General features: G+C 42.1%; 1 protein-coding gene across 1 annotated transcript in view; it reads right to left on the bottom strand.

Moving 5' to 3' along the window:
• KSR1 (kinase suppressor of ras 1) overlaps positions 1 to 13,200 on the bottom strand; it is a 197,202-nt gene that overhangs the window by 16,991 nt on the left and 167,011 nt on the right. The window contains exons 13-17 of the mRNA XM_058164242.1: positions 12,454 to 12,505; positions 9,492 to 9,874; positions 6,029 to 6,125; positions 5,055 to 5,188; positions 802 to 933 (exon numbers count right to left, since the gene is read on the bottom strand). Of these exons, the coding sequence (XP_058020225.1) occupies positions 802 to 933; positions 5,055 to 5,188; positions 6,029 to 6,125; positions 9,492 to 9,874; positions 12,454 to 12,505 (798 nt within the window). The remainder of the gene's footprint in view (positions 1 to 801; positions 934 to 5,054; positions 5,189 to 6,028; positions 6,126 to 9,491; positions 9,875 to 12,453; positions 12,506 to 13,200) is intronic.

Genomic DNA, 13,200 nt, shown 5'->3' with positions numbered 1-13,200 from the left:
CATGCCTGGTTTAGCGACCGGGGGAAAAAGTCCCCATATGTGACGATGTCATGACAACGTGAGTTTGACACCCTTGCTCTAAGCAGTTTACAGAGTCAGCATATTGCCACCAATAATCTGGGTCCTCATTTTATCAACCTTGGAAGGATGGAAGGCTGAGTCAACCTTGAGCTGCTTAGGATTGAACTGCTGGTAGAGGGCAGAGTTTTCCTGCAATACTGCATTTTAACTATTCCGCCCCCCTGGTGGCACAGTTTTTTTTGTTTTTTTGTTTTTATTTGAATTTATATCCCGCCCTTCTCCGAAGACTCAGGGCGGCTTACACTGTGTTAAGCAATAGTCTTCATCCATTTGTATATTATATACAAAGTCAACTTTTATTGCCCCCAACAATCTGGGTCCTCATTTTACCTACCTTATAAAGGATGGAAGGCTGAGTCAACCTTGGGCCTGGTGGGGCTTGAACTTGCAGTAATTGCAAGCAGCTGCTGTTAATAACAGACTGCATTAATCTGTTGAGCCACCAGAGGCCCAGTGATTAGAATTCATGATTGTGTACAACACAGTATGGTTTTTCCAATGCATGATATGGGGTGCCATCAAGGCACTTACTGTGTCTTTCTCAACATCCTTTAGTCAAGATTAAAAAAATGGGCTATATGGGGTTTTCAAGATTGTCTCCCATCCAGGCGCTAACCGCTTCCAGACCTGCTTAGCTTTCTCCAGATGTCTTTCTTTTTTTCCAGAAAGGCAGGATGACGTTGACAAGTAGCACCTGCTATGACCTTTCCTCATTCTTACCCAAAAGCATAGACATCCGCAGCTTTGGAGAAGGGCAGCTTATCTTCATCTTTTCCGGGAGCCATCTCACGCACAATCTCAGGAGCCAGGTAGCACAGCCAATCATGAGGCAGCTTCAGTTCATTTTCACGCCTGAGGTCAGAAAGGAGGAGATTAAAACAGGGCTGAGCTGCAGGTAGGGCTGGATGAATTCAGGCGGACCTGAACCAAATCAGCCGAGATTCTGATTCCCAAGTACGTAATTGCTCCACCAACAAATTATTCTTCTCAACAAATTTAAGAAAGCACGTTTTTTTTTAAAGGTGGGGGGGAAGCTTTGTAAAACTTTTTCAATAATAAAAAAAAAGAAAGCACGTTTTTTCCCCCCTTCTTAGCCATTTCTTTGGTATGCGAGAACTTGCTTTTTCACACAACTACACAATAAACAGTGTATTTGGAAAGTCCTTGAATACTTTCAAAAAAGATACAAATCTATCTGGGAAAGAGTTCATGTGAGCCGGAAATTCGTTACTTGTGGAATGTTATCTAGGACCAGCCTTTTCCACTGTTCAAGCTTCACATGCAGTTCATGTCTTTTACTGTTTGTTTGTTTGCTTACTGAAGTATTACATATACTGAATGTATGTATCATTTGTTTCTGTACCCTGTAAAACAGGGGTCCCCAACCTTTCGGACTTCAGGGACCACTAAATTCATAATTTTAAATCCCGCGGACCACTCATATGATCTGCCTAATGAGGGTGGGCGTGGCTAGGTGGGCATGGGACTGGGTGGGCATGTCACTCACGTTGAGGGGCGCCATGCAGGACTCTACATGCCCCTCTCCTCCCACCCATTCCTCACCTGCCCGCCCACCCGGGCTCCTTAGGGCCCCAACAGGAAGGAGTTGTTGAAGCTAAGCAGGCACCATGAGAAAGAGTTGGCAAAACAGCTGGCTCAGTTCAAATTGGATCTGGCCGAGAAGGAGGCTCAGCAGAAGCACCTCACTGAGGACTAGGAGCATAGGCTTTCCAAGCAGAGGGAAGACCTGCAGGAGTGCAAGGCCAGGTAATGGCACCTGGAGACTCAGCAGGCTGAGATGGTCAGCCAGTTCCAGGCCATGATGCACTCCCACTGGAACAAGGCCCTCAGGCTCTTCACCACCAGTGACGCTTCCCTCCAGCCTTCGCCCAAAGCACCAGGAGGCTGAAGCAGACCCCAAGTTAGAATTTCTGCCCTCCAACCTGCACAAAAAGACCCCAAAGGGGGAGACTTTCTGCAGCAACACAAACGTTCATTGCACGTATCCGTCCCTGGGGCCGTAGTTTGAGGACTCCTGATTTAATGCAATATTAAAAATGCAAAAAAAAAAATTCTGTGGACCACCAAAAATTTTTCGTGGACCACCAGTTGGTGACCGCTGCTGTAAAAAGACTTGACTCCCGCCCCCTTTAATAAATGTGTTTTGCTTTGCCTGAATGACTTGGGTGATTTGTATTTTCAGGTGGGCAAAGAAGCCCCTTTGCAAAAGTTAAAGTGTCTCTCTCTCTCTCTCTAATTCGGGGATCAAGTTCTTATCAAGCCAAACTCTGATGCCTGAGTTTGGAGGCAACAGCAGTAAACATTAACCCTGTGTAGCCTCTACCATCCCTGAAATATGGCTTTCTGGTTGAATTCCAAGTCTTAAAAAAAATTATTTGAAAGTTGCCAATTTGACTGAGATGGCAAAAATCTCAGCCTTTTTGAAAGACAATACACAAGAAAGATATTTAAACGAATGGAAAAAGTGGATTGACTATATTCAGAACAGATATCGGACTAAGAGTTATCAGACTGCCTTTGAATGATTAGGATGTATTTTTGATTGTTTTGGGGGAGGTTAGGATTTGATGAGAATTGTAGTAGTATAATAGATTTAGGAGGGGAAAATTTTTAGCATATGTTTGTTTTATTTTTAACTATACCTTGTGTTTGTTCCGGGAAGTTGGGGGGGGGGTTGTGAAGGGGGGGTGGGGGGAGGGGGAAAAAAACTTTGTAAAACTTTTTCAATAAAAAAAATAAAAAAATAAAATAAAAATATTTTGATAGTGAATTTAAGCCCTGCAAAGAAAATTAAGCATGTTCCACTTAAACTTATGCACTTTGACAGCAACTTTATATTTCTTTACTTGGATCTACAACTTGAAAGGCGTGAATCCCACTGAATTCAATGAGAGGGTTCAAAACAGGGGCTTCACAGTCTTTGTACTGATTCAGTGGCACTTCAGGCAATTGGTGCAAATTATGAGCCTCCAAGTGCAAAAGGCTGTTTTCGAGCAAAATAAGTGATAAAGAACAAGTATGTCTGCTTATTTCTTGGCAGTGAGCCCGGAAACCAACCAGTCTGGGACAAATGTGGTCATTGGCTTCCTAGAATTACTGCGTGGTTGTGGCAATCGGGTAAAAAGTCAAAAGCCAGTTAGCTGCATCTCATAAAAAATTATCATGTAACTTACAACTTCTTCACTGCAAAAACATATGGACCACAAATCTTGATCAAGGCAAAACAATAGATGCAATTTACATAGACTTCTGTAAAGCTTTTGACTCAGTGGTACATGACAAACTTCTCCTAAAACTAAAATCCTACGGCATCTCCGGACCCCTCCACAATTGGATATCAGCGTTCCTGTCAAACAGACAACAAGTGGTCAAAATAGGCAGTGCCCTATCAAATCCTGTTCCTGTCAATAGCGGCGTTCCCCAAGGCAGTGTTCTTGGACCAACACTCTTCATATTATACATTAATGATCTCTGTGACCATATTAAAAGTAATTGTGTTCTTTTCGCTGATGATGTCAAACTATTTAACACTACCAACAATACAGCTACCCTTCAAAAAGACCTTGACTTTGTGTCAGAATGGTCAAAAACTTGGCAACTCCAAATCTCAACCAGCAAATGCTCTGTCTTACACATTGGAAAAAAGAATCCAAACACTAAATACAAACTCGATGGACATTACCTTACAGATAACCCCCACCCTGTCAAAGACCTTGGAGTTTTCATATCCAATGATCTAAGTGCCAAAGCCCACTGCAACTACATCACAAAAAAGGCTTTAAGAGTTGTAAACCTAATCTTACATAGCTTCTTCTCCAGAAACACTACACTACTTACCAGAGCTTATAAAACATTTGCTAGACCAATTCTTAAATACAGCTCGCCTGTCTGGAACCCATACCACATTTCAGACATCAATACTATTGAACGTGTCCAGAAATATTTTACAAGAAGAGTTCTCCACTCCTCTGAATACAACAAAATATCTTATGCCACCAGACTTGAAATCTTGGGTTTAGAAAACTTAGAACTCTGCCGCCTTCGGCAGGACCTGTGTTTAACTCATAGAATCATCTATTGCAATGTCCTTCCTTTTAAAGACTACTTCAGCTTCAATCACAACAATACAAGAGCAAACAATAGTTTTAAACTTAATGTTAACCGCTTCAATCTTGATTGCAGAAAATATGACTTCTGTAACAGAGTTGTTAATGCTTGGAACACACTACCTGACTCTGTGGTCTCTTCTCAAAATCCCCAAAGCTTTAACCAAAAACTGTCTACTATTGACCTCACCCCATTCCGTAAGAGGCGTGCATAAGAGCACAAACGTGCCTACCGTTCCTGTCCTATTGTTTTCTTTCATTATATCCAATTAATATAGTTATTACATGCTTATGCTTATATATATATGCTTATATATTATATAGTTACTTTCATGCTTATGCTTATATATACTGTTATGACAAAATAAATAAATAAATAAATAAAAAGAAAGAAAACTTAAATATATGACTCGTTGCATGTTACACAAGTTTATCAGCATTTTATTTCTGTGGGAAAGAAACGGCTTTCCAGTAATGAAATAACCAAATACATCAAATAAATGAAATGTAAGAACAAGAATTTGTCATATTGTGACAAAAGTTTCCAACATAAGAACCAGGCTGTAGATTTGAAAACAGCAAAACTAAGATTTAAATCCAGGTGAATGAAAAAACCACGCCCACAGAACTGGTATTAAAAAATTTGAATCCCACCACTGCTTAAATCCAGGATATAAATTCCTTTCTGGGGGTCCATTGTAACTTTAAACAGTTCTTAAGCAACCAGTCAGGGATCACCTATACTTCTTTGGATGGATTCTGGATTCCAGAGCTAAATCAGAGGTGTAGATTTTGAACTTGACAGCTAAGAGAAACTAACCGGAACTACAATCATGGGAAACCTACCTTCCTTCTTGAACCACTCCAGAAATTCCAAACAGGCCAAAGTCGGTAATTACGACTTTTCCATTTTCATAGAAAATATTCTTGGATTTGAGATCTTTGTGCACGATCCCTTTTGCATGAAGGTACCCCATGCCCTAGGAGGAAAAAATAATCACATATATGTGTATGAATGGGAGAAAGAACGTTAAACAGAAAATATATATATCATTGTTTCTACCTTGCTTCAATGATAAACAGAAAAATGTATAATTATTTTGATCTTGCTTCAGTCTTCATTCAAAATCCACTCAATTGCCTGGTTTACATTCCCTAGGTGAGTTCTTTGTTATTTAGCAAATTGTGTGAAGTTAACCACTTTAAAACGCAGTTAATGGCTTTGTGTGTGAATTCAGTATTGTAATTAACTAAAAACATGGTTAAATGACAATAGTTTAGCACAGTGTGGCAACACCCAAACAATGATGCAATGGCTGATTGTTTTGAAAGGTCCCCAGCAGCAACAGACCTGTTATTCATGTTATTTTAAGACCTCGCCACAGCCAAGAATCATGAACGCATATCTAGGTTTGGGACCGATATGAATAAGTCTTATGGCTTGGATCAGAGTTATGTTTCTGCTGAGGACATTCAAGGGAGAGAAAGTAGCCTTAAATGAGGGTTTTCCAATCTTGAAGCCTTTTTAAGATGTGTGGACTTCAACTCCCAGAATATACCTGCCAGCACTGTATTCATTACACATCTTAAAATGGCTAAGGATGGGGAAAACTGCCTTGAACGAACACGGTGTGAAAGGAGAAAGCAATAGGAAAAATAATAAACTTTTTAATGTACCTAAATTTTAAAAAAAGAGATTCTTTTACAACGGGAGCCCAGGGCAGTGAAATTGCTCTCCTCCACCAGAATGAAGCGTAGGAAGGGCAGCTGCCTTTTTCAGAAGACATTCAGTACAAACCCCTCTGCAAATTTCTTCTTACCTTAATAATCTCCTGAGCTATCTGCCTGGTCTTGTTGATATCCAGAGGTATTTTGGGATCCCTGACTACTGAGTGAAGCGTTCTTCCTTTGCAGAAACTAAGGGACACAATTAGACAAATGCGTTAGAAACAAAGCCTAACAACAATTGGCATCTCTACTGTAGAAGCAGTATAGGTAGTTTTCGACTTGTGACCAAATCAGAACTGGAATTTCAGTCGCTAAGAGATATGATCTCTCTCTCTCTCTCTCCCTTCCTCCCTCTCCCTCTCCCTGAAGAAGAGATGCAAGAGGAGATACAGTATGATTGTGGACCCTATTTTCTGTATCAGGCTGGTTAAAAGCAGTTCTTAGAAGTTGCGATCTTCAAACTGACAGTTAGGACTACAGAACAGAACAGAACAGAATAACAGAGTTGGAAGGGACCTTGGAGATCTTGTAGTCCAACCCCTTGCTCAGGTAGGAAATCCTATACCATTTCAGTCAAAATGCTTGACCAATCTCTTCTTTAGAGCACCTACAATTTCTGGAGGCAAATCATTCCACTGATTAATGGTTCTCACTGTCAGGGAATTTCTCCTTAGTTCTAGGTTGCTTCTCTCCTTGGTTAGTTTCCACCCATTGCTTCTTCTCCTGCCTTCAGGTACCTTGGAGAATAGCTTGACTCCCTCTTCTTTGGGGCAGCCCCTGAGATGTTGGAACACTGCTATCATGTCTTCCCTAGTCCTTCTTTTCATTAACCTAGACGTACCCAGTTCCTGCAACTATTCTTTATGTTTTAGCCTCTGGCCCCCTAATCATCTTTGCTACTCTTCTCTGCACTCTAGAAAGAGTCTCAACAACATGGTTGTTTTACCATGATCTCTTTTACTAGGGTTGTTAAGAAAATCACATGTAGTTTAAGTGAATTACACAGCCGTTAAGTGAATGCAGCTTCCCCAGTTGATTTTGCTTGTGGAAAACTGGCTGGGAAGAGGGCAAATCACAATCAGTTGACTGCAAGATGCTGCAACTTGTTCTGTTCCCCTCGCCTCAATCGGAGCGATGACTTAATTAGCCGGCACTATCAGCTCTGGCAGTAAACTAGCAAGTGTATGCCAAGTGTCTCTGTTATCTCCCTTGATGCCGATGAGTCAACAAACAGTACTTCAGCTCTAGTCAAGCAGTTGATTTGCCTGCTACGAAGAGGCATAGCAGCCCTCGCTGCTTTTATATCCTGTGGGGTGTGGTTCCATGACTCAGCACTTCCTAGGCCTGCCCCACCCCTGCTTCTGTTGTTCCCGCCTCTCCTGCCTACGAAACCTAGGGTCCAACCAGGCCTGATTGCCATCAGCTGGGTATGGAGGCGTGGCCTGGGGGGGAAGAGTCAGGGGATGAAGGCCTCGTTATCTCCTCCACCTGGCCTGCCTCTGGCTCCTGGAGCTGAGCCAGGGAAGCCAGTGCTCTCGAGGTAAGTTCTGATGGCCCTTTCCCCTCACTTTCCAAGTCACTTTCTGGCAGGAGGCCCGGCTCGGGGGACGCAGACACAACACAACTATTGTAAATGCAAGCCAGTTGCCCAGTGCCCAAACTGGGATCATGGAACCATGAAGGTGATGCAAAGGTCATATGTTTGAGGATGGATCATAAGTCAGTTATTCTGAGGCCATCATAACCTGAAATCGCCATATTGTGAGGAATGGTCATAAGTTGAGGACTACCTCTTCATGTTAAGAGTGATGGATCCCAAGGAGGAAAAATGAGTGGGAGGACGGGGATGAGCAAGAAGCTACAAGTTGTCCTGGGGTTGTCTAGCTGCCCTTCTGCAGCTGGAACACAATCCAGGAGGAGATGTTTGAATTAAGGAGATGCTGACCGATGATATTTTTGGGCCCACACAAGCTCTGAATGACTTTTCCCCTTTTAATTTGGACCTCCACACAGCCCATTTCATACAATTCCAATATCCCTTCTTCACCCAGTCGCATTAAAGCTAGCCGTGTGTTCACCATGAAAACACAGTTTGCCCTCAAAACAGAAAACTAGCTCAACTTTGCCCCAGTGGTAGAATATGTCATGGATGATAATTCTCAAAAATTTTACATTTTAGCAAGATTTCAAAGCAGAATGCAGCCAAAATAAATGGTAGCTATTGCAACCACTCACTATAGAACCTTAAAAATATACAGATTAAAAGAAAATCTCCAGCTGGCTTTCAATAAATATTCAACATTGGCATCCCTGCAACACTTATTTTTTAAAAAATAGAAATTCCGTTATCATTAACCCATTTTTAAGTTCAACCCAATACCCAAAATACAAGCTGTTGTGTCTGATGAAAACAAACCAAGGTTAAGCTGAATTGATACATTAGGCACTGAAGCATACGGATAGTCCTTGACTAGTCATCACAACTGGGACCAGAATTTCCATTGGTAAGTAAGGTGGTTGTTAAGCAAGCCGCATCTGATTTTACTATCTTTTTTTGCCATGGTGCAACTGCAAACGACTGCGGTTGTTAAGTGAATCACGCAGTCATTAAGAAAAACTGGCTTCCCCCATTGAAGCTGCTTGTCTGAAGCCTACTGGGAAGGTCATGAATGTTATTTATTTATTTATTTGATTATTATTTGATTTCCACAGCCAGCAATTTCCGTCAATCATGAAATTCATTCATTCATTCATTCATTCATTCATGCATTCATTCAATTTCTACAGCCACCCATCTCAGTCAATCATGAAATTCATTCATTCATTCATTTTATTTCTACAGCTACCCATCTCAGTCAGTCATGAAATTCATTCATTCATTCATTCATTCATTCATTCATTCATTCTTTTGATTTCTACAGCAACCCATCTCAATCATGAAATTCATTCATTCATTCATTTTATTTCTACAGCCACCCATCTCAGTCAATCATGAAATTCATTCATTCATTCATTTGATTTCTACAGCTACCCATCTCAGTCAGTCATGAAATTCATTCATTCATTCATTCATTCATTCATTCATTCATTCTTTTGATTTCTACAGCAACCCATCTCAATCATTAAATTCATTCATTCATTCATTTTATTTCTACAGCCACCCATCTCAGTCAGTCATGAAATTCATTCATTCATTCTTTTGATTTCTACAGCAACCCATCTCAATTATTAAATTCATTCATTCATTCATTTTATTTCTACAGCCACCCATCTCATTCATTCATTCATTCGATTTCTACAGCCACCCATCTCGGTCAATCATGAAATCCATTCATTCATTCATTTATTTATTTATTCATTCATTTGATTTCTCCAGCCACCAATCTCATTCAATCACTCCAGGCAGCTTGCAATTCAGAAAAAATATATTACCATTACAAGGCTATCCTTTGATGCTCTTGTTATTTTGTAATTGTTGCTGGCCACACTAAGGCGTGACAAGGAGATGAGCAGCCATACAAATGGCCTGAGATTGACCAAGATGATGATCCTTACCTGGTAATGATTGCTAGATGAGGGGGGTTCATGCAAGCACCCATAAAAAGCACCACATTTTCATGCCTGGTTTGCCGATAGTTCATCACTTCCTTCTTGAAGAGCTTCAGGTGATCCTGGTTGTTCCCATCTATCTCCAGCAAACGGATGGCCACCTCTCCATGCCATCTCCCCCGGTACACCTTGCCCCACCGTCCTTGGCCAATAGGGTCTCCCAGTTCAATCTGCTCGAAGGGAATGTCCCATTCCTGCAAGTAGACGCTGGTTTGGCTAGCCTTGCGCGAGATCATCCCCCGCCATCGTGAACGCCGGGTTGGCAGGTCATCAATCTCATCTTCATCGTCCTCAGCTTCCATCTTATTTTGCTCTTGGTCGTCCGTGTGCTTGGGAAGAAAGGGGGAACAATCCAGGAGTGAAATGTAACATTTGTTACTACCGGTTCTGTGGGCGTGGCTTGGTGGAGGGAGGGTAATGTGACTGGGTGGGCGTGGCCAGCTTTTTTTTTTTTTTTTACTTTTAAAAGCATTTTTCTCCAACCTCTTTGGCCAAAGAGGTTGTAGAAAAAATGTTTTTAAAGAGTTCTGATGATCCCAGCTGAGCCATGCAATTATCAGAGGCCTTTTTTTTACTTTTAAAAGCATTTTTTTTGCCAAAGAAAAAATGCTTTTAAAAGTAAAAAAACAACAACCCCACCTCTGATGATTGCTTGGCTCAGCTGGGCATGAGCGTGTGGGGGGGGGGCAGGGATTTTTGCTACCGGTTCTCTGAACCACCCACCGCCATCGCTGCCGGATCGGGCGATCTGGTCCAAACCAGGAGCATTTCATCCCTGGAACAATCGCAATGAAGATGAACACCACAACACCCCTTGGAATCCCGCCCCATTTTCCCCAATGGAACCAACTGTGCAACTATCTGGGTTATTCTCTATCCCAGGGTTACTCAAGCTCAGCACCTATTAAGATATGTAGACTTCAACTCCCAGAATTCCCCAGGCCAGCGGTGAAATGTACTTACCTTTGCTACTGGTTTGGGAATGTGAGTGCGCGTGCCTCTTCTGCGCATGCGTAGAGCCTTCTGCGCATGCACAGAGAGTCAAAAACAGGATGTAATGACATCCGGGTGGGTGGGAGGAGCCTCCCGCCGCCGGTGCTACCGGTTTGCGCGAGCCAGATAGATCCGGCCGGATTTCACCGCTGCCCCAGGCTGAGAAACACTACTCTTCCCTATATGATTCTCTTATGTTCAGCTTTCATGGTTACCTACATATTCACTAAATGAGCTATAATCAATAAAGGAGATGATTTTAGGGGGCCTCTGTGGCTCAGACGCTAAGACAGTCTGTTATTAACACAGCTGCTTGCAATTACTGCAGGTTCTAGTCCCACCAGGCCCAAGGTTGACTCAGCCTTCCATCCTTTATAAGGTAGGTAAAATGAGGACCCAGATTGTTGGGGGGCAATAAGTTGACTTTGTATATAATATACAAATGGATGAAGACTATTGCTTGACATAGTGTAAGCCGCCCTGAGTCTTCGGAGAAGGGCGGGATATAAATGCAAATAAAAAAAAAAATTTGTAGCTCAGGGTTGAAGTGAGGGGTTCTGGGCGCTCTCTGAGCTTGACTGTTTTCTTGTATATGTTTCGTTGCCCAAACTAGGTAACGTTAAGAGTGCTAATAAGGGAACTTACCTCTGTGTCCCGTTCTTCAACTCCATCAGTCTCTAGGGGCACCTCAGCACTGCTGGAGAGAAGAAAAAGTAGAGAGAATGGGTGAACTGATCTTGCAAGTTAACCGCTTCCAGTCTAGACTGCAGGGAAGAGCATTGAAGGAAAGGTGGAATAAAGCGCATAACACAACAACACAGGATATGTAACACAATCTTGCAGCACAGGCATATGTTTGGTTTTTTTCTCTTGAGGGTGGGCCACTTTTCTCTTTCTTTCCTGCCCTCTCAGCAATTGTTACTAGGAAGAACCAATCATTCTGGCCGGAACATACTGCATGCAGAAATTAGGTTATAGTAAAGATATGACTTTTGATTAAATGGGGTTCCCCCACTATAAGCCATGACACCCTCTTTCCACAGGCTACCTTTCCTATCCAAGCAAGATAAGCTATTAAAGACATCTCACTAAAAGGATTTTGAGTAAGGTTGTCTCAGCACAGCTGGCTGTATCATCTGGCAAATCAGATACCCAGATCAAATATTTAAAAGAGACAAAAGAATGTTGTTGTTATATTTGCTGCTGACCACTAGGAGGCACCATACAACTGATTTTGTCCTTGCATTGGAATTTAAGAGCCCCCCCACTCTCTATATATAATGAATGAACATATACAGGTAGCTTTGGACCAGGGGTGAAATCTAAAAATTTTCCCTACCAGTTCTGTGGGCGTGGCTTAATTGGTGGGCGTGGCTTGGTGGTCAGATGACTGGGTGGGCGTGGCCAAAACAATAAATAATAAAAATAATAGATAAGGTATACAAAACAATAAGAGATACCAAAAACCAACTTTCACACTTTACACACACACAATACAACACAACTGACTCACACACAACGTAAAAGCTGTGGCCGCAGTGTGGCTCAGGCTGTAAGAAGCCTGTTATTAAAACACAGCTGCCTGCAATTACTGCAGGTTCTAGTCCCACCAGGTCCAAGGTTGACTCAGCCTTCCATCCTTTATAAGGTAGGTAAAATGAGGACCCAGATTGTTGGGGGGGCAATAAGTTGACTTTGTAAATATACAAATAGAATGAGACTATTGCCTTACACACTGTAAGCCGCCCTGAGTCTTCGGAGAAGGGCGGGATATAAATGTAAACAAACAAACAAAAAATTTGTAGCTCAGGGTTGAAGTGAGGGGTTCTGGGCGCTCTCTGAGCTTGACTGTTTTCTTGTATATGTTTCGTTGCCCAAACTAGGTAACGTTAAGAGTGCTAATAAGGGAACTTACCTCTGTGTCCCGTTCTTCAACTCCATCAGTCTCTAGGGGCACCTCAGCACTGCTGGAGAGAAGAAAAAGTAGAGAGAATGGGTGAACTGATCTTGCAAGTTAACCGCTTCCAGTCTAGACTGCAGGGAAGAGCATTGAAGGAAAGGTGGAATAAAGCGCATAACACAACAACACAGGATATGTAACACAATCTTGCAGCACAGGCATATGTTTGGTTTTTTTCTCTTGAGGGTGGGCCACTTTTCTCTTTCTTTCCTGCCCTCTCAGCAATTGTTACTAGGAAGAACCAATCATTCTGGCCGGAACATACTGCATGCAGAAATTAGGTTATAGTAAAGATATGACTTTTGATTAAATGGGGTTCCCCCACTATAAGCCATGACACCCTCTTTCCACAGGCTACCTTTCCTATCCAAGCAAGATAAGCTATTAAAGACATCTCACTAAAAGGATTTTGAGTAAGGTTGTCTCAGCACAGCTGGCTGTATCATCTGGCAAATCAGATACCCAGATCAAATATTTAAAAGAGACAAAAGAATGTTGTTGTTATATTTGCTGCTGACCACTAGGAGGCACCATACAACTGATTTTGTCCTTGCATTGGAATTTAAGAGCCCCCCCACTCTCTATATATAATGAATGAACATATACAGGTAGCTTTGGACCAGGGGTGAAATCTAAAAATTTTCCCTACCAGTTCTGTGGGCGTGGCTTAATTGGTGGGCGTGGCTTGGTGGTCAGATGACT

Source organism: Ahaetulla prasina, chromosome 1 (genome assembly GCF_028640845.1).
Source record: "Ahaetulla prasina isolate Xishuangbanna chromosome 1, ASM2864084v1, whole genome shotgun sequence".
Classification (NCBI taxonomy): Eukaryota; Metazoa; Chordata; class Lepidosauria; order Squamata; family Colubridae; genus Ahaetulla; species Ahaetulla prasina.
The sequence above is the reverse complement of the archived record's forward strand: the minus strand, read 5'-3'. Positions and strand labels throughout refer to the sequence as shown.